This window comes from Alosa alosa, unplaced genomic scaffold (assembly GCF_017589495.1).
Source record: "Alosa alosa isolate M-15738 ecotype Scorff River unplaced genomic scaffold, AALO_Geno_1.1 AALO_1.0_unplaced_2, whole genome shotgun sequence".
NCBI lineage: Eukaryota > Metazoa > Chordata > Actinopteri > Clupeiformes > Clupeidae > Alosa > Alosa alosa.
This window is the reverse complement of record NW_025962321.1, coordinates 490,701-514,900: the sequence shown is the minus strand read 5'-3', so window position 1 is coordinate 514,900 and position 24,200 is coordinate 490,701. Positions and strand designations below refer to the sequence as shown.

At 19.5% G+C, this 24,200-nt stretch overlaps 1 protein-coding gene and 2 pseudogenes across 1 annotated transcript; 1 reads left to right on the top strand and 2 right to left on the bottom strand.

The window, feature by feature from the left end:
* Positions 1 to 15,414: 15,414 nt before the first annotated feature.
* On the top strand, positions 15,415 to 16,545 carry LOC125290183 (annotated as a pseudogene).
* A 764-nt stretch (positions 16,546 to 17,309) lies between these two features.
* On the bottom strand, positions 17,310 to 18,554 carry LOC125290182 (26S proteasome regulatory subunit 6A-B-like). Its single transcript, XM_048237115.1, is given in 1 exon segment — positions 17,310 to 18,554. A coding segment is annotated over 1 exon segment (1,245 nt).
* Positions 18,555 to 19,483: 929 nt separating this feature from the next.
* The window catches only part of LOC125290181, a 125,056-nt pseudogene continuing 120,339 nt past the window's right edge, over positions 19,484 to 24,200 (bottom strand).

The following is a 24,200-nucleotide window of genomic DNA, read 5'->3' as shown; positions in this document are numbered from 1 at the left end:
TATATCAAATGGCAATAAAAATAAGAAATAAATCAAATAAAAAGAAAATAATGATAAATTTTATAAAAAAATTAGATAGTATACTTTTATTTACATTAGATGAAATAAATGAAGTTAAAAAGTATGTAAAGTTTATAGATAAAGAAATTTCAATAAAATTTAATGATAAATATGATAATCTTATTGAATCAATAAAAAATTCTGGTGCATGAATATATGGAAATATTGGGTTTAATATAAATGAATCTCTTGAAAATGAATTAAAAATTATCATAAAAATAAAAATAAAAAGATATAAAACTAATTTAATAAAAATAAAAAGTATAATAATTAAAACCATATCTTATATATTAAATATAGAAAATAATTTTAAAAATAAATATAATTTAAAAATTATAATATTAATTACAGTTATAATAATTATATTATTAATAATTCTAATTATTTATATATATAATTTTAAAAAGAAAAAAAAGAAAAAAAGTTTTTTTTAAATAGTAATAAAAATAAATTAAATTTATATTTTTTATATATAAAATTAAAATTTAAAAAAATATGACTAATTTCTCATTACTTCATCATAAGAAGGAAGACGTTTATTATTATTAGAAAACGAACAAGAAGGTACTTGTTCAATATTAATATTTTCTAAATTTATTTCATTATTTTGATTCTAAATATTATTTAAAAAAGAAGGTTGATATCTAGTACAATTATCATTAGTAAACGAACAAGAAGGTACTTGTTCAATATTAATATTTTCTAAATTTATTTCATTATTTTGATTCTAAATATTATTTAAAAAAGAAGGTTGATATCTAGTACAATTATCATTAGTATAAGAACAAGAAGGTACTTGTTCAATATTAATATTTTCTAAATTTATTTCATTATTTGAACTTGAATTCTATATATTATTTAACTCCATAGAAGTTTCCTATCTATTATAATTATTTATTATATTATTTGATTCTTCAAGTTCAACATTTATATTATTATTAATTCTTTTTATAAAATTTCATTTCAATATTGACTTAAAAAAACTTTTAAATATAAAAAGTAATCCACATAGCATAAAAATTATTGTAATTGAAAAAGAAAATCCTATAAATATAAAAAGAAGTTTTTCTACTCATTTTTCCATTTTAAATTTATAACTATATAATAAAAAAATTATATTTTTAAGTAAAAATATAATTTTTTAATATTTAATTAAAATTATATTTGAATTAATTTAATTTAATAATATACATAAAATATATTTATAATCTTAACTTATACCATAAATTTTATATTTTATATTTAAAATTTATGTTTCAAATAAATATTTCAGAAAGTTTAAAATCCTTTATTTATTTTATTATATATTTAATAGTAATTTTTTATGTTTGTTGTATGATAGATATCATAATAAAAAATAGACAAAATAATAGAGAAGAAATAGAAGCTTTAATGCTTTATCGAAGACAAGATATAAGAAGTATACGTCATATACAAACATTATCATATAATGATTATATTTAGAATTTATTAAGAAGTTAGATATTACCATCTTATCAATCATTATATACTAATGCTCTAGATTTATCACAATCACCTCCTTCATATGATTCTTTAATAGATGAAATGCCACCATCTTATCAATCATTATATGGTGAAAGTTCAAATTCAATATACCCTTTATAGATTTTAATACCAAATGAAATGCCACCATCTTATAATCCATTATTATATATAAATGAGGATTCATCCTTAGATGCAGATACTGATTCAGATTCAAATTCAGATGATGATATTATTTTCATTAATTAAATTTTAAATTTATATAAAAAAATTAATATAATAAATTATGTTTTATAAATTTATAATGACATGATATATTTATTAAAAATTAAAACAAATAATGGAAAATAATCATTATAAACAATATTATATATATTTTATAATATTTTCTTTTATTTTTATAGTTGGATTATGATTAGTATTTATTATTATACCATCAATTTCATCAGATTATTATAAAAAAGAATTATTTTTTTATTAGAAAAAAACAAAAAATGATTGTAAAAATTCAACTCATAAAATTTTATCTAAATTAAGAAAAAGAAAAACTAATTCAAAAATATTAGAAATTTTACCTACAATAAATGAAGAAGAAACAATTTTAAAATATGGAAATAAAAAATATAACGAAGATGAAGATAATATTATAATACTTAGAAATAAAAAAAATATATATAATTTTTATTACTAATTTTAAAAATATTTTATATTATTAATTTTTTCTAAAATTTAAATTTCTACTTTTCAATGATTTTATAAATAATCTTAACATTATATAAAAATCTATTATATAAAATAATAATAATTACAATAAATATTAATTTATATCTATATTATTTTATTATTATTTAGCAATAAATTTTGTATTTTCAATTATAAAGTTATATTTAAGATATATTAGTGTTATAAAATTTATTAATTAATATAGTTGACCATTGTTATATATATTTGATATCTTAAAAATAAAAATTTATTCAATAATGTAAAAATATATTAGAATAAATTAAAAAGGTTGAATAAAAACAAAAAATATCTTTATTTATTTTAATTCACTGTACCCAAATTTACTTTTTTATTGATATATTTTTCATAAAAATAAAATAATAATTTAAGAATTGTTATAATTATTACTGTTATTATAACTGTTCCTATTATTATTGTAGTTAATAATTTACTCTATTTTTTATCAATATTCTTATTATTTGTATTCTAAATTTCTTTATTTTTATGTTTTAGATAATGCTATATATTTTCTATATCTTCTTCTTCGTCATCATCTTCTTCAATATTTCTATCATCGTCTATTGATTTTTCTCAAGAAACTGAAACTGTATTATCATCATTTTCTTCTTCTATTTTACTAATAGTATCTTCATTAATTCTTAATTCATTTTTATCTTCTTCATAAATTTCATTAATATGTAATTTATTAATAATAAAATCAAATACTGTTTTCTTCATAATTTCTATATCTTGTTTTAATAAATTTAAAGAACTATTTAATTCCTATCAATTTTTTATATTTTCATAATTTATATATATACTATCATCCGAAGTAAGACTATTCATATAATGATCAAAAGACTTTGCAAATTCCTAATATACATTATCACATTCAATTTTATTCGAATCTAAATATAAAGATAATGATTCTTGAAGTAACATTAACATAGATAAATATAAATTTCCAATAGAAATATATTCTTTAAAAATCCCTTTTAATATTTTCTATACTTCTTTTTTAGAATCTTGAAAATTATTCATTGCATTTTTTACAATATCTTGTATATTATTAGAATTTTTATCTTTATTTTTCTACTAATTTAATTCCTCTAATACTCTTTTAAACTCAGTATGTCATCTATTATATAAAATCATCTCATACTATAATATACTTTTTAATTTCTTTTCATTTAAAAATGTCAAATAATCTGTTACAAATTCTCTTTTTAATTCCTTTTCAAATTCTTCCATATTTTCAGGAAATAACTGTGAAACAATAATATTTATATTAGTAAATATTATTCTTAATTCATGCCTTAAATTTTTTAAAAATTTAATATACATATCTTCTTTAGTAATATCAAAAGAATACATCTCTAAAATATTATTTTTATTAGTTATTAAGTTTATTATCTTTCCTATTACCATTTTATATAATTCAGAATTTTTTTTAATATTTAAAAATTTCTTATTATAAAAAATTAATAAACTAAAAAATTTATAAGCATTTTTTAATGATAAAATATAATAATTTTCTTCTTCAAAAAAGAGTATTCTATTATTTATTAAAATATCATTGCTAGTTATAGTATTAAGAAGCATATTATTCATATGATAAAATTTATAATAATCTTTTATAAATATTTTTAATATCTTATCATTCTATTCTTTGCTTCCTGTATTTAAACTATTTCCTATTAGATTAATAAAAATACTTATATATATTATTGTTTTATTCCTATAGTTTTCAAACATTTATTTATTACTTCGGATATTTAATCCATATAATTTACCTTTTATAATTATGATTAATAAATAATAAAAATATATTTAATTAATCCTATTTATAACATGCTATACTGTTTCTTAATTTAACATTACTCTCAGGTATGGCTTTTAATAATGACTTCATATATTCATCGCATATTTAAATTTTTTAACTATCTAAAATCAATTATAAACTTATACTTCTTTATTAAATTTATTATTATTTCATACTCCTTTTTATTATATAAAAATGAAAAATGATTAGAATAATAATTCAAAAAAATTTATAAATAACACTTTCTCCGATCAAGAAATGGGAAGAAGGAAATGAAGGAACCTCTGCCAGAAAGATAATCCTATTCTAAGCCAGACTAAAAGAATAAATTTAATTGATGGTAATAAGGGATTGATCTATTTCAAATCTCCTATTACCAATAATAATTTTAGTTCAGAAGAAATTTTATTATCTGATAGTTACACCACTAATTACTAAAATAATAAACATTAAAAATCTTCTGCATTCTTTCCTGATTAGAGGATAATGGAATCATATTTACTCAATCTCTAGAAGGAATTCTCATATGATAACAGGAAAGGCGCAGTTTGAACTCTTTCTAACAAAAGGAGAAAACTGATAAGGATAGTGATTATTATATTCCCAATCACCCAGAACACACCCAGTCATATGGTACTAATTAAAAACCACACATGGGTATTGATTACTGAATATCAGCATCTATCTCCGATATAAATCTTAGACTCCTTATTAAGATAAAAAATTCATTAGATTAGATATCTGACATTATTTCAAAGATAAATGATGCCATAACTTCTCTATTAGTCTCTAATGAGATTAAGGCTTTAGATAAAGATAACTTCTATTTCTATAGAGAAAAGTTATCAACTATCTAACTTATATTGGTGGTATTGTTTAAAAAGATATTGTAAATAATAATAAGTTTAGGTCATCTGTATTAGTTATTGGTATGTAAACTAAATCTACCAAAAGATCTTTTGTCAGTAAATTGGGTCGTTATAAATAAAAATAAATAGATAAAAACATATTAAGATGAAGAAATCTGAAAGGAATTTTTCTTGAGTATGTTATAAGCTGCCCCTAAGAAACCCCATAAAATATCTCAATGGTATCAACCCCAATCTTTATAGTAATATATTTAAGATGTAATGTAGAAAATAGAGTACTTAAGAGAATTGCTTTTTACTGAAAACTAAGACAATATCTACTATAGGATATAGGATATAAAGACTATTGTTGTTCTAGTATCTATATATATATATATTATTATAAAGAAATTCAATTATTTGATCTCAGAGATAATATCTATCAATATAAACAAATAGGCGCTCTATAGAACAATCCATGGATTATTAAATATCATCTGATGGAGGATAAATATGTATAAGTTAAGATAATAAATAATTAATTAAATTTATAAATGATATAATATATTTATTAAAAATGAAAAAAATATATAATTTTAAAAATATTTTATATTATTAATTTTTTCTAAAATTTAAATTTCTACTTTTCAATGATTTTATAAATAATCTTAACATTATATAAAAATCTATTATATAAAATAATAATAATTACAATAAATATTAATTTATATCTATATTATTTTATTATTATTTAGCAATAAATTTTGTATTTTCAATTATAAAGTTATATTTAAGATATATTAGTGTTATAAAATTTATTAATTAATATAGTTGACCATTGTTATATATATTTGATATCTTAAAAATAAAAATTTATTCAATAGTGTAAAAATATATTAGAATAAATTAAAAAGGTTGAATAAAAACAAAAAATATCTTTATTAACTCATTATAATCAAATTTTCTTTTTTATTGATATATTTTTTATAAAAATAAAAAAATAATACAAGAATTGTTAGGGTTATTACTACTATTATAACTGCTTCTATTATCATTTTAAATGATAATTCATTCTATTTTTTATCAATATCAATATTCTTATTATTTATATTCTAAATTTCATTATTTTCTTTATTTGGATAAAACTATAAATATTTTATTATTTCTTCTTCATCATCATCATCTTCTTCATCATCATCATCTTCTGTTATTGAATAAAATGTATTATTTTCTTCATTATCATCTTTTCCTTTATTGGATAAAGCGTTTTATTTTCTTTCTTCATTATTGGTAAATCATTATTTTCATCTTTTAGATAATACTATATATTTTCTATATCTTCTTCATCTATTAGATAAATCTAATTTTCTTCTTCTATTATTTCATCTTCTTCAATATTTCTATCATCGTCTATTGATTTTTCTCAAGAAACTGAAACTGTATTATCATCATTTTCTTCTTCTATTTTACTAATAGTATCTTCATTAATTCTTAATTCATTTTTATCTTCTTCATAAATTTCATTAATATGTAATTTATTAATAATAAAATCAAATACTGTTTTCTTCATAATTTCTATATCTTGTTTTAATAAATTTAAAGAACTATTTAATTCCTATCAATTTTTTATATTTTCATAATTTATATATATACTATCATCCGAAGTAAGTTTATACATATAATGATCAAAAGACTTTGCAAATTCCTAATATACATTATCACATTCAATTTTATTCGAATCTAAATATAAAGATAATGATTCTTGAAGTAACATTAACATAGATAAATATAAATTTCCAATAGAAATATATTCTTTAAAAATCCCTTTTAATATTTTCTATACTTCTTTTTTAGAATCTTGAAAATTATTCATTGCATTTTTTACAATATCTTGTATATTATTAGAATTTTTATCTTTATTTTTCTACTAATTTAATTCCTCTAATACTCTTTTAAACTCAGTATGTCATCTATTATATAAAATCATCTCATACTATAATATACTTTTTAATTTCTTTTCATTTAAAAATGTCAAATAATCTGTTACAAATTTCTCATTTAATTCCTTTTTAAATTCTTCCATATTTTCAGGAAATAACTGTGAAACAATACTATTTATATAAAAAAATATTGTATTTAATTCATACCTTAAATTTTTTAAAAAATTTAATATACATATTTTTTTTAGTAATATCAAAATAATACATTTCTAAAATATTATTTTTATTAGTTATTAAGTTTATTATATTTTCCATTATTATTTTATATAATTCAGAATTTTTTTTAATATTTAAAAATTTCTTATTATAAAAAATTAATAAACTAAAAAATTTATAAGCATTTTTTAATGATAAAATATAATAATTTTCTTCTTCAAAAATAAATTCCTTATTATCTATTAAAACCTTATTACTAGTTATATCATAAAGAAGTATATCATTCATATGATAAAATTTATAATAATCTTTTATAAATATTTTTAATATCTTATTATTCTATTCTTTGCTTCCTGTACTTAAACTATTTCCTATTAAATTAATAAAAATACTTATATATATTATTGTTTTATTCCTATAGTTTTCAAACATTTATTTATTACTTCGGATATTTAATCCATATAATTTACCTTTTATAATTATGATTAATAAATAATAAAAATATATTTAATTACTCCTATTTATAACATGCTACACTGTTTCTTAATTTAACATTACTCTCAGGTATAGCTTTTAATAATGACTTTATATATTCATCTCTATTATCATTCATACTCTTAATAAGATTAAATGCCTCCTCATAATCCTTATACATATTACTTAATCAATAAAATTTCTATTCTAAACTTAACTAACTCTTTATAATCTCAAATATCTTTTTACTTGTCTCTATATCAGATTTCTTATAATAAAACTTAAGTATAAACTAATAATCTAAATATGATATTAAAATCTAATTCTTTAAAATATTAGTTCTCTTATAATTCTATCTAAAAAAATAATACGCTTCTCCTTTATTCTTTATCTCATTTATTTTTATTTCCCTATTACTATTACTCTTATCCTCAATATTATCCTAAATGCTATTATCCTCAATAAGAAATAAATATAAATATTTTTTAATCTCCTCTATATCTAAATTTTTTAACTATCTAAAATCAATCATAAACTTATAATTCTCTATTAAACTTATTATTATTTCATACTCCTTCTTATTATATAAAAATATTATTATTTCTATTAATAATTCCTTATTTCATATCTCCCCTTCAATTAAATTTAAAAATTTATCCTTCTCATTAATATATAAAAATTTTAAATATTTTTCATATATCTCACAATATACCCCAGAAAAATCATCCCTTATATTAATTATATACTCTAATAAATTTTCAGGCTTTCTATTCATAAAATAATAAAAAAATTCTCTTATTTCATTAATATATCTAAACTAAATAAATAAATCATCCTTATATAAATTATTAATTAATTCACTCATCCTATATAAATATGATAAATCATACTAATTTTTCCTATATAATCTTATTATAAATTTTCAATTCTATAATAAATAATTAAATTCCTTGACTTTATTCCTAAATATAAAAAATATAAATGATATTATCTTGTCCTCTTCTATCTATATAAAATTATATAATATTTCATTCTACTCATTAACATATTCCTCCGTTAATAAAAAATATAAATCCTATATCTTCTCTATACTTATCTCCCCTATATTAATATAATAAATCTTCATATTGTTAATTATCTTCATAGTGTCCTTATAAATAATTATAAACTCTCTCTTCTAATTCTTAAATATTATCCTATCCTAATAATATAATATATCATTCTAATAATTAAATTCCTTAAATATTACTCCCCTGTCAATATTAATCTCTTCCTTAACTAATCTCTTCCCTAATAACTTATATATTCCATTCTCACTCTCAAAATAAATTATTCCCTATATATAAACTATTTCCTTAATACTCTAAACTAACTTAATCTTAAAATACTCCTCCTTTTCAATGTCCCTTATAATATATAATATTTCCTTATCTATAATATAAATAATATCCTCTATTATCCTAATAATATAATTAAATTTTAAATAATTAATTGTAATTATTTTCTTCTTATTCCTTATCACATCAAATAATAATACTAAATTTTCATCTATAAAAAATAATACTTTTCCATAATACCAATTAAAATATTTGCACTCTCCCTCTATTGTCTAATACCTATAAACTTCTCCCATACTATCATATATAATAAAATAATTACTCCTCTCCTTCACATTATATAATCTAACTCCCAATAAATTCTTACTAAATTTCAACTAATATTCCCCTTCCAAATTATAAAACATCTCTTTGTTCCTTATACTCTTAATAAACTACCTGTAAATAATAATTTTATTTATCTATATAATCTCATCCATAAAAATATCAATTATGGGAAATTCTCATGGATACAGAAGAGGTACAAGACAATTGTTCAAAAAAGATAAAAAAGGTGAACTTAATATAAAAAGATAGCTAGAAATTTATAAAGTTGGTAATTATGTTACAATTTTAGGTAATAGCTTCTATTAGAAAGGCCTTCCTCATAAATATTATCATGGTAGAACTGGTAGAGTTTTTGATATAAGAAAAAGATCAATAGGCGTAATGATAGGTAAAAAAGTTCTAGGAAAAATATTAAGAAAATTTCTCTATATAAGATCCGAACACTTAGTTAAAAGTAACTGCCAAAAAGAATATATAAAAAGAAAATTAATAAATAAAGAAAAAATCAAAAATAATAATAGCTTAACCTATAAAGACCTAAAAAGAATTCCTGAACAACCTAAACCCTTCAAAATTATAAATTTAAAAAATTATATAACAGAAGATTTAAAAATAAAAAAATATGTAGAACTGTATTTCCGTAAGTAAGTAATTAATTAATTATTCAAAAACACTAATAGAAATTATATGGAAAATATTTTTATTCTTAATTTAGGTCCTTGCCACTATATAGAAGTTTGATACTCTCAATATCTTCTACTCTATAAATCCCATCAAATAAATAAAAAAGAAATAATTATCCCCATTAATAAAAATCAATTAATAGATAAATCCTTTGTTATAATAAAAACAGCCCTTAAAACTGAAAAAATATTCTATATTAACCTATTTAATACATTTTCAATCTTTCAAAATACTAATATAAATATTTCTCTCCCTAAATATAATAAAAATAATAATAAAATAAATAATAATTTATTATATATCTTAGAAAATAATCTTAAATTTAATGAATCATCCAATATCTCTAATATATTACAACTTCTCATAATACTTCTAAGATATAATAATAAAAAAATATCTTAAAATATTGTATCTCAAAATTGTCTCAATATCCCATAAATATAATAAATGAATACATAGTAGAAATAGCTTACTCAATGCGAATAAAAAATGAAGATAATTTATACATACTATACGCTATAATAAATCAAATAGAAAAAGATTTTGATATTCTATTCAAACTATATTGAACTATCCATAATATGATAAAAAATAAAATTTATATTACTACAGAAAAATTTCTTATTAATAAATTAGATAATAATTTCATCTATCCAATTACTAAAACTAAAAAATGATTATATTACCTTAATAAAGGCGCTCTAAAATTAAGAGAAATTAAAAAAAATTGAAATATAAAAAATATATATCTTGAAAAATTCATCCTACAATTAAATAATTTCATTAATAAAGATAATATCTTTATCTTCTATCCAATAAATCCAAAAATAAAAATTAAAAATATTTTAAAAATTGTAATTTTAAAAAGTCAATTGTCCCCCCTCTATATAACTTTTAAATCAATCGATAATGAAATTTATTCCTTCATATATAAAGCCGATGAAGATCTAACTAAAGATATATTTGTTCTTAAAATATTTAAAATAGTAGATGAATTATTCCTATCCTATAAATTAAATTTAAAACCTACTCATTATACCCTAGTTAATCCAGGCTTTGTAGAAGTAATAGAAAATTCAATTCCCTTTAATCAAATAAACTGAAATAATTTCTCCTTTAATAGAAAATACTTTATTAAATCATTGGCTTTCTATAATATATTAAGCTATGTTTTAATCATAGGTGATAGACACCTAGATAATATCCTAGTAAGAAATAATGGTCAAATATTCCATATAGATTTTGATTTCTTGTTCGGTAATGATCCTAAACCTTATCCCCCTCTAATAAAAATGACTAAAGAAATGTTCTCAATAATAAATACTCCAAAATTATGAGAAGATTTTAAATATTATTTCATAACAGGCTATCAAATACTAAGAAAAAAATATAAAAAAATAATCTATATACTAGAAATATATAACATAGATATTTCAGATATAAATAAAGTTAAAGAAAGATTAGATCTTAATAATAATAATCTAAAAGCCGAAGAAAATCTTCTTAATATTTTAGATCAAAGTATTAAAAGCCTCTTCCCTATTATTTCAGATAAAATTCATGATTTAGTCCAATATTGAAGATAAAAATTAATTATTTTTTCTATCTCTATTTTAATACTAAATCTAATAACTATTTTCTTGTTATAATCTTCTTTTCATCCTCATCCTCCTAATATCTTATTACCTCCTTGAACTATTCCTTCTACTTCTTTAATATATTCTTCTAAAAAACAAATAATGACTTCATAAAATAAAAATCTAATTTCTATACAGGTACTTCTCCATCCTCTACTTCCTATACATACGTAGTCAATGTAGGGAAAAATGCTCTATATAAAAACATACATAATATAACAGGACATATCCCTAATACTACTAATAAAAATAAAAATAAATAAAACTATAAACTTTTATAAAATCTTATCGCTATAAAACTATACTCTATTATATTACCAAATAACCCTAAATGAAATAAGAAAAAAAATCAAAATAATACCGTATAAAATATTGATATTAAAATAATAGTATTATACGTTCTTATCTCCAATAATAACTATAAATTTGCTAATAATATTATTCCTGTAAATGCTAAACTTGATAAATCATGTATATTGTTGACATATCCTGATCTGTTAGTTATAGGTATATAACAAAATAATAATATAGATAAATAAAATGATATCGCTCCATGATATAATGACTTTAAAAATTCTAATATTATTTTTCTTCCTAATAAATATGAATTCTTCTATCCTACTGTATATAACTATGGTATTGATAATATATACTACTTGTTAACATCTCTGTCAAATATTCCAACTAATACTATAGGTAATGCCGTAAAACATAAATTGTAAAATGAAACAAATGATCCATGCCCTAAAAACTTTCCACTTAATCCATTGTAAAATCCAAAACATGTATTTAATACTACTATTAATGTATTTTTATAAAAAAAATATTTTATAACTTTTGTTAATCTCCTATATCCTCATCCTCCATGCAATAATAATAAATTCTTTAAAAACTAAAACTATCCTAATGAAAAATCTGAACTGTTAGCCGCATCTGATCCTTCTTTTCCTTCTAATCCTATACCTATAGATGCTGCTCTTATCATAGGTATATCATTCGCTCCATCCCCTATACTTAATACTATCTCATTAGTTCCATCCTTTATTAATGTTACTAATCTCTCCTTCTATTTAGGTGATGCTCTACAACATATTACTGTACTAAATATTTTAGAAATTTTAAGAAATAAAATTTTTATATTCTTTATCTCCTCCTATATCTTAACATCATTAATCTTCTTCTTCTATTTCTTATCTGGAAATATTAAATTTAATACTTTTCCTGGTATTACACACACTGTTTTCATTAATTCTTTCTATGATTCACCCTAATAATCTTCTAATAATTCATTGTTCTAATTAAATAATGTTTCCATATTCATAATACCTTTAGACTTTAATCATTCTACTATCTAATTCTTTATCTATAATAAAAATTCTAAATAATTTTCATTTATTTCCTTCTACTTATAATCTAATATCATTATTTCAGACTTAGTATCTAATGGTATTAATCCAGATGATCTTCCTATATTAACAGCTGTCTATAATTTATCCCCTGTTAATATTCATATCTTAATATCTGCTTCTTTTAATAATTCTATTACATTCTTAACATTGTCCTATAATTTATCTTCTACTCCTGTTACTCCTAATATCTTATGTCCATTTTCTAATATTTCATAATGTGACTCTAATGATAAATTAGAATTAGATAATTCAAAATATTTAATATATCATTCTTTCATTTCTTCCTCACTTAATTCTTTATATGATATACATAATGTTCTTAATCCATCTAATGCAAATTTCTCTATTACATTATTTGTATTTTCTCACTTCTTATTATATTCTTCCTATGTTAATATTTTCTATATAGCTTCATCCGCTCCTTTAGTAAAAACATAATATTTATTTTTAATTGTATCCTTTATTAATACAGACATTTTTCTTCTCTCACTTGTAAACTCTATTAATTCATACATTTCATAAATATATTGAACATTTTTAATTTTTATTAATATTGTCTATCCTCATTTACTTCCTACATTAAATATATTAAATTCTTCTCTAAATCTTCCATAAAAATGATACTCATTATCTGTTACAAATTCTAATAATGCTAATTCATCCGGACTTTCTACCTAATATCTTATATAATTATTTTTATCTACATATGGTATAGCTGTATGACAAAGACTTAATGATAATAAGAAAAGCTAAATATTTTCATTCTTTCTTTTATCTCAAAATATTCTATTATCTGAAAATTTATATGTTATTAATAAGTTTTCTGGAATAGTTATAGTATCTTTTGGTCTTTCACAATTTTCTGTTCCTATATCTAATACTCCATATAATTTTTCATCAATAAATACTCTCTATAAAATCATTAAATTTTTAGTTAAAGTTCCCGTTTTATCTGAAAATATATATTTAACTCTACCTAAATCTTCTAATAAAGAAACTGTTTTACATTTAGGTGTTGATCCTTTATATATATCATACATACTCATATCTACTTTAATAAAATATGATAGTAATATTCTAATCATTTCTATAGTTAAATAAAGTGAAATAGGAACAATAGATGAAAACATTAAGAAATATCCTATATATATAGATATAAATTCTCTAACCATTTCTATAGCATCTTTAGTTAATGTTCTAACAGAAGTAGGTGTTAAATATAAGTATCAATGATCATTATAAACTCTAAATTTTAATCATAAACGTACTAAGGATAAAATAAGTGTTACTAATAATTGCATAATAATTAAATAAAAAATATATCTATCTATTGTATATTCTATACTTGATCTTTTTAAAGGTATAGATTTAGAATTAAGGAATATTTTAGTTTCATTACCTGTATATATAGCTATACCTATTATTCATTTAGTAGTTCTTAATACAGTACTTCTAGCTATAAACTAAATCATTTCTAAATTAACAGTTTTACCATTATTAAAAGTTATAATACCATTAAAACCACCTGCATCCATTATGTCATTAGGTTCATTATAAGATAAGATAAAAGGTTCTATAGGAGCATCACCTTTATTTATATGATTAATAGTTAATTTTGAAGACTATTTTATTTTAAGATTTGTTTCACCATCTAAAGAAGTTGTTTCTATATGACATACACCTGAAGTTTCACTACTATCTAATATTACAATATCAACAGGTACTGTACAATCTTCTTCTACAATGACTATATCACCTACTCTAATATTACCTCACCCTACTTTTATTTTTTTATTATTTCTTATAACAATATTAGACTATTCATTAGTTTGTTTATCTAATAAATATCTATTAAAATCTTCACAAGTATCTTTAATTATTGATAAAATCATTAAGAATCCAATCGGACCCAATGAAAACAATGGAGATAAAGTAGAAGCTGGCATAAAAGTTAATAATCCTACTATTAAAAAATATGCATTAGTTAATTTTCTTATCTATTCTCATAATACTTTTGGTAATCAAGTAATTAATGAATATTTAGTAGTGGAAATACTATTTTTATTAAATATTATATTTTTATTACATAGTTCACAGTTAATATGATTTGCTATTATATTAGTATTTTTATAATGTATAAAACGTTGTTTCATTGACATAATATTTTTGTGTTATTTATTTTAAAATAATAATTTTCTTATTATTATTATTATTATTAATTAACTATTTATTTATTAAAATATATTGGATAGAATTATTATTTAAAAAACTTTCTAAAGTTTTATTTATTTGAATTAATGTACTTTCTTCTATTATTAAGTAATGATTTCCTAATCCTGAAAGAATAAATCCTGAAACTTCAGATTTATTACCTATTATAGCAAAATATTTTATCATTTTATTTATTTTATTTTTATCATAAAATATTTAAAAAATGTCACATAGAAAATATAATGTACCAAGACATGGATCAAAAGCATTTTTTAATAAGAAGAGAGCATCATAGAATAAGCCAAGAATTAAATCATTTCCTAAAGACAATGAAAAAGATAAATGTCATTTAACAGCATTTCCAGGGTATAAAGTAGGAAGTACTCATGTAATAAGAGAATTAAATAGACCTAAATCACCATTACATAATAAGGAAATTATGGAAGCAGTAACAGTAATAGAAACACCTAATATAATAGCATGTGGAGTTATAGGATATAAAGAAACATTAAGTGGATATAAGGTAGTATGTACTAAAATAATAAAACATTTAGCATGAACATATTTAAAGAGAATTAATTGTAAGAAAGTTAATGTAGATGAAAAGTAGAAGAGTATAGAAGAATAGAAAAAATTATTTATAGAAAAAGGATGTACAAGAATTAGATTATTAATACATACATAGGTAGAGAAGATTAAGAATATTAATTTAAAGAAGGCACATATAATGGAAGTATAGATTAATGGAGGAACAATTACTGATAAATTAGATTATGGTTATTCATTATTAGAATAGAATATATAGATAGAAGATGTATTTAAAGTTAATGAATGTACAGATATTGTTACTATTACTAAAGGAAAGGGATATAGTGGAGTTATTAAGAGATTTGGAGTAAGATTATAGTAGAGAAAGAGTAGAAGAGGAAGAAGAAAAGTAGCATGTATAGGACCATGGCATCCATCAGGAGTAATGACAACAGTAGCTAGAGCAGGATAGTTAGGATATTTTCATAGAACAGAAAGAAATAAGAAAATATATAAAATAGGAAAAAAATAGTCTGAAGTATTAGAAGGAAATGCATCTACATAGGCAGATTTAACTAAGAAAAATATAACACCAATGGGAGGATTTAAGCATTATGGTATAGTAGAAAATTAGTTTGTATTAGTTAAGGGAAGTGTAGGAGGACCTATAAAAAGATTAATAGTTTTTAGAAAGCCTATGAGACCATATGATGATCCATAGGCATAGGAAGAAATTAATTTGAAATTTATAAATACAGCAAGTTAGAAAGGAGCGGGAAGATTTTAGACACATTAGGAAAAAATGGAATATTTTAATATTAGTTAGAAAAATTAATTATAATAATTTTTTATTATTTTATTAAACACGAAAAAATAATATATTACGGAAATTTATATATAAAATTTATTTAGTGTTTAAATATATATAATATATAATGAAAAAGGAATTAAGTTCAAGAAGAAGAGAAAAAATCTTAGAACATTTTTTTGATGTTTTTAATATAAATGATATAAATGATTATTGATATAGGTTTAATATACAATCACGTGAAAATGATCATATTACATATATTGATTTAGAGAAAATATTAGAAAAATTATAGATATAGAAAGAGGGAAAAGAATTAAAGGATATAATAAAAAATTCGAGAGTTTTAAATATGAATAGTATAAATTTTGAAGAATTTTTATAGATATTATCTACAATAAAGGGATTCCCGGCAAGATATTATGATTCTCAAAGATTATCACTTATAGAATAGGAAGTATTAGAACATCATCAAGATTTTGAATTACATAAGAAATATGGAGTAGATAAGAAGGGAGTAACAAATATTATATCGGCAATAGAAGGGGAAAAATAGGATAAGGAGAGGATAATGTAGGAGATGACAAATTTAAGAAAATTAAAGGATGAATTAACAAAGCATAAATATGAAGCTGAATTAAGGGAGAAATCATTTATGAAGCATAAGAAGGAGCATGAAATAGAGGAGAAGGAAAAGAGAAAAAATTTCATACAACAAGCTAATTAGTAGTGGAGTGGATTGTAAATAAAGATTGTATTTTTAGATTTTTTTAAATAATATTTTATATGTAAAAAAATAATTTACTTTTTCTTCCATGTCTTACTATTTCTATTGCTTCCATATAATCATCATGAGTGATTTGATCTTTATCTTTTCTTATGGCTAGCATACCAGCTTCTACGCAAACAGCTTTAAGTTGAGCACCATTAAAGTCTTGAGTTGATTTAGCTATTTCATTAAGATCTACATCATCATTTATTACCATTTTTCTTGAATGTATATCTAATATTTTTCTTCTACCATCTTCGTTAGGGAGATTAAATTCTATTTTTCTATCTATTCTTCCGGCTCTAACAAGAGCAGGGTCGAGAATATCGACTCTATTAGTACAGGCAATTATTCTTATATTTTCATTAACAATAAAACCATCTAATTGATTTAGTAATTCTAGCATTGTTCTTTGTACTTCTCTTGATCCATTATCATTATGACCAGATCTTTTTGTTCCTATAGCATCTATTTCATCTATGAATATTATGGCAGGTTCTTTATTTTTTGCTAATTTAAAGGCATCTTTTATTATTTTAGCGCCATCACCTATGTACATTTGGACTAATTGAGGGGCAGTTATTTTAATGAAGCAGGCTTTAACTTGTTTAGCAACGGCTCTAGCTAGGAGAGTTTTACCTGTACCAGGAGGGCCATGAAGAAGGATACCTTTTGAGGGTTGAATTCCTAATTTTACAAATTTTTCAGGGGTTAGCATGGGTAAAACTATTGCTTCTTGTAATTCTTCTATTTGGGTATCTAGGCCACCTACTCAGGTATAATCTTCTTTAGGGGCAGTATCTAATTCCATTGTTTTAACTCTTGAGTCATATTCTATGGGCAATTTATTAATTATTAGATAGGTATCTCTATTAATACCGATTAAATCTAGAGGGGATAAATCTTCAAATTCTAGAAGACCGGGAGTAGAAACGTAAAGTATTTGTCTTGTTGAAGTTTTTATTACTATGGCTTTAGATTTTTCTATATTTTGTTTTTCACTTGTTTCAGTGACTGTTTGATCAGTAGTTATGTAATTATAGTCTAGATTTAAAATTTCATAAATTGAAGCGACTAGATAGGGGGTTGATTTATATAATTGCATTTTTTTATGGTATTGTTCCATATATTTTAGCATATCTTTTTTTTGTTCAGTTTGATTAAGTATTTCTTTTTTAACAATTTGAATATTTTCTTCTAGCATATCTATTCTTCTTTTAATTTGATCAATGGATTTATCATGTAAATCTTGATTCATATTTGTATATTTTAACACAAATGGATGAGATTGAAGTAAATATTTAGAATGTTTCTGCGACATGCTATTTAAATATGAAGATTGATTTAAAATATGTGGCAATGCGTTTAAGAAATGTTGAATATAATCCTAAAAAGTTTGCTTCATTAGTATGAAGAATGACTTAGCCAAAGAGTACAGTAATGATATTCAGTAATGGACATGCAAATATAACAGGGGTTAAATCAGAGTATGAGGCAAGATATGTATCAAAGAAGATAGTTAAGGTATTAGAGAAGATAGGGTATTAGGTTAGGTTATCAGATTTTTGAATAACAAACATGTTAGGAAATTTTAAATTAAATCATCCGATTGATATAGAGAGATTAGCAATAGAGAATCCGGATAAGTGTAGTTATACGCCTGAGATATTTGCAGGATTATAGTATAGATTTGACAATAGTAAGATAGTATTTATAATATTTGTGAATGGAAATATTATAATAACGGGGATTAAGGAGGAGGATATGTTAATATAGTATATTAAGAAGATTAGTGATGTATTAAGGAATTATAATTTATTAGGATTAGGATAAATAATTTTTATTATGATTAATTTAACACAAGAATTATTATTAAATGGATAAGTATGAAGATTTTAATTTTAAGGTGGTAGGAAAGAAGAAAATTAAGAAGGAGAAGATACCAGAGTATCCAAAGACTAAATTTGAATTTAAATTTAATAATAAGTTAGATAATGATGAGTTTATAAAAGAGTATATTAAGAATTTTTTAAATGTGGAGAAGAATGCGATAGCAGGATGTGGAATTGAGTGAATATATAGTAGTGTAAAGATTGTGATTGAAGAATTTTTATAGTATATATAGGATATAAATTTCAATGATTTTGACAGGATTAAGAATGAATTTATTAATTTATTAATAAGTCATTAGATGGAGAAGGAATAGGGATATGAGGAGAAGATAGTGAGTACTAGGAGGTTAATAGAGAAATTAGAGAATGGAATAGAGTAGACATAGATAGTGAGTAGAATTGAATTTAATGAGGATAAGGGGTAGGAGAGTGAGGAATGTATTAAGGATATGAAGAATATATATGATGATACTTAGAAAGCAATTAATTTATTTATGGAGAAGGTATTTATATGGGAGAAGGAGTAGTAGAAAATTTATGGGGAATTAAGTAATGTATAGAGTATTAACAAAGAGGTATTTTAGAATTTATATGAGAATTTTATATTAAAAAAATAAAAAAAGATATTTTTTTTAAAATATTTTTTTATAAATAATTTTTTTATTTTAATTAATTATAGTAATGTGATTATTTTTATGGCGCTTATTAATAGAAAAATGAATAATATTATGAGTATGATTTTATTTTTTATTATTATTTTTTTATTTTTTATTTTTTTATATTTTTTATATTTTTTATTAAAATCTACTAATTCATGATATGTATATTTGGATTGAAAATGATTATTATAATGTATTATGTGATCTATTATATTAGTAATATATTTTAATAAATTATTATTAAATAATTTTATTTTTGTTATATTTATGATTGTATTTTCTATTATAGTAAAGATTATATTAGTATCAAAAATATTATTAGTATTATGGGAGAGAATATTAGTAAATTCAATATCGAAATTTAAAATAATTTTTTCTAAATTTGAAATATCTAATAAAAGATGATTAAAATCATTTAGATATATTACTGTATTTATATATTTATGTGTATTTTCATTATATATATTTAATTTTGGATTAAGGGAGATTAAGATATAATATTTAAAATCTTCATAGTATTTTTTTATAATTTTTTTATTAGTTAATAATGATTTATTTATTTTAATATTACTAAATAAAAAATAATTGGAGGAATCTAATGAATTTTCATCTATATGTATATTGACTAGTTCATTTATTCATTTTATAAAAAATTTATTTTTATTAATTATTTCTTTATTTTTTCAGATCAATATTGATTTATTATCAATTTTTTCAAATAAATTTTGATAGGATATGGTAGATTGATTATGAGTATAATTGATTATATTTTTTATTAAAATTTTTATATTTTTTAAAAAATATAATCAATTAATAAAATGATTTTGTTCAATATCAGTATTGGTTAGGGTAAGTATATTATGGATTATTAGAGTTAAGATTATAAGAATCATGTTTATGGATATATATAAATAAAACGTTAATAATTTTATTATATTTATTATTTAAAAATCTCTATAAAATTTTAATTAATTATGGTTTTAAAATTTTTTTATTGGTTATATTTTCTTTAGGGTTATTATTTTTTGAATTTTTTAAGGAATTATTATTTATGGTTTTATTTAAAGAATCTAAAATTTCTTTTATATCGGAAGAGAAGATTTCTATATTATTATTTATATCATTTAAATTGGATTTAATACAATTTATCAAAATTTTAAATTCGGTATTTTTATTTAATAGATTGAATATGTATTCTTTTTTTATGGGATAAAAATTATCTGGATTATTTATTTTAGCATTATTAAATTCTAATTTTATGGGGGTTTTATTAATAATATTATTTTTAAAGTCTGATATTTTATTTAGGATAATAGTATCATCATTATTTTTATATTCTATTTCTTTAGTAAGATCATCTAAACTTTTAATTAATTTTTTGGAACTTTTTAAAGATTTAAATTGTTTTATTATATTTAAAGTTTTTAATGATTTTTCCTATAATGAATTATATATTTTTTTATTTTTATTTATTATTATATTATTAATGGATTTAAAGTTATCAATATCATGATTTTCTAAAAGTATGAATGATAGGGTTAGGTTATTATATTTTTCTATGATATAATTTTCGATCATTATATTTATTTCTTTGCATAAATTTAAATAAATTTCATTATTAATATTAAAAAATTGTATTTTTCTATTTTTTATATTAATTTTTATATTATTAATAACTTTATCGAGTAATTCATTATATTTATTTTTAAATATAAAATAATAGAAATTTATTATTTCATCTTTAGTGAGATATGTATTATTATCAATGGTTATTGATATTGGATCAAGAGAGTATAATTCAATTTTATCAAGATCAGTAATAATTTTATTTGGAAAAGATAATGATTTTATAAAAAAATTTTTTTTTTTAAGTTCAATTTCTTTTTTTATTTTTTCTAATTTTTCATTATTATTTTTAAAAAAAATATTTAAAGATATTTTATCATTAAAACTGAATTCAATATCGAGTAGGGGTAGTTTTTCTTTCATATCTATTTTAAAGGAATCTAATATTTTATTTAATAATTTAATATAGGGTTTAAAATATACAAAGTTCTATGATTTATATTTTATGATTTTATTTATGATATTTTCTTTATGCTAATTTTTAGATTGAGTTAAAGTTTTTAAAATAGGTAATATTATATTTAAATTCATAATTATATTATTATATCCATTATTTATATGAGCTAAATTATTTGAATATGTAGATAACTATTGATTAGTTACATTATTTTTATTTGTTAAAAATTTAATTAAAGAAAAATTATCAAAATCTGTTTTATTTTTTTTAATATTATCTAAATTATTTTTTATTTCTTGTATATTATTTTTTATTTCTTTTCTTTTTTCATTATTTAGGTTAATATCATTCTATTTTATTAGGGTTAAAATATGTATAATTATTAGTATTTTAAAATTCATTAATATATTTTTTGATATTTTTAATAAAAATAGATTTATTATTAATTATAAAAATATAAATTAACACTAAATTATTATAAAAATGTAGTTTAAATTAAAAATAATATTTATAATATATATGATCAATAATATAAAAAATAATATAGAAGATGATAAATTAGATCAATATAAAAACAATATTATTACAAATTTGAATGAAATTAAAAACATAATTAAAAATGAAAATTTATTAAATGAGAAAAATTGAAATTTAGATAATGTATCTGAAAATATTAAAAAATGATATGATAATTCAGATAATAGAGATATAAGCCATAAAATTTTAAAAGAAAAAATAGATGTTATTTTATAGAATATTAGTAATATAAAACTATTAAAGGAAATTAAAAATAAAGATAAAATAAATTTAGAAAAATTATTGAATGAAATTATAAATGAAAAATTATATGAAAAATTAGATTGAATATTATCAGATATAGATATAGAAAACCTATTAGATAGATTAGAAATAAATTTTTATGGTGATTATATAGAAGAATCAGATAGTATTAAAGGAATATTATTAAAAGTTACGTTAAGAATTTATAGATATTATTTATTAGATAAAATAGAAATATATGAAAAATCAATTAATATAAACCATGAAATATTATATAATACTATTGATCAATTTTCACAACAAACAGTTATGACGTCAAATGATATAGAATCAATATATCATATAGTAATTTTAAAAATTCCAATAAGAGACAATGATATATTTAAAAATTTGAAAAATGAAATAAAAAATAATATTTTAAAAAATGAAATAAAAAAAGAAAAATTAAAAAATATATTTATTAATGGAAGCTCTGATAAATTTAATGAATTTATAAATAAAAATAATATAGTTAATATATCATTGTCTTTAAAAATATGTGATAGAGTTGATAATTTTAGTGATAATAATTTATATAGAATATTATTTTATTTAAGAAAAAAATATAAAGATGATATTATAGTGCATAAATTTTTAGAAAAGGTATTAAGTAGAGGATTATTTATAAAAGAAGAAAGTGAAAAAATTAAATCACATATAAAATCTATATATGATGGTAATTTTAATCTATTTAATGATGACTATGATAATTTTATTGAAAATTTTAAAAATATAGAATTTCAATATTGGGATACACATGATATTAATTATAATATATTATTATTTTTAAAAAAAGAATTAACAATTATTATGAAAGAAAATATAAAAATATATAAAAATAGTATTATAAATATAAAGAATAAATTAAATATGAATATTAATCGAATTTAGAATATATCTTTTGATAAAAACATTGAATAGAATATAATATATATTTTTGTATTAATTATAATTTTATTTATTATAATAATTATAATTAATAGACAATCAAAGAAAAAGAAAATAAAAAATAATCCTTTATAACTTATTTTTTAAATTTATAATATATAAAATAAAGAATAATAGTATAACAAAATATTTCATTATAATTCTATAATTTTAATTAAATATTTAATTAAATTATCGGATATATCAATCAGTAATATCATTTTTTCTCCTATTTTAGAATTATTTTTTTCTCATGATTTTAATTCATTATATATTTCTATAAATATATTTTTAATAATTTCTATTAATTTTAAATATTTATTATCTTTTAAATCATCTAAGAGATTCATAATAATTATTTCTAATATTTTAATACTTTCATCTACACTCTATATAAAATTTGGTACTACAAGACCTAATACTGTTTCTAAATAAAATAAGAAAAATGAAATTTCTTTAATTTTTTTATTTATTAATCATTTTCCTTTTTTCATCTGTTATTATAGTTAATACATTACCAATTTTATTATTTAATGTCATATGATTAAATGACTAAATAACTATAATCATTTCATTTGCTATAT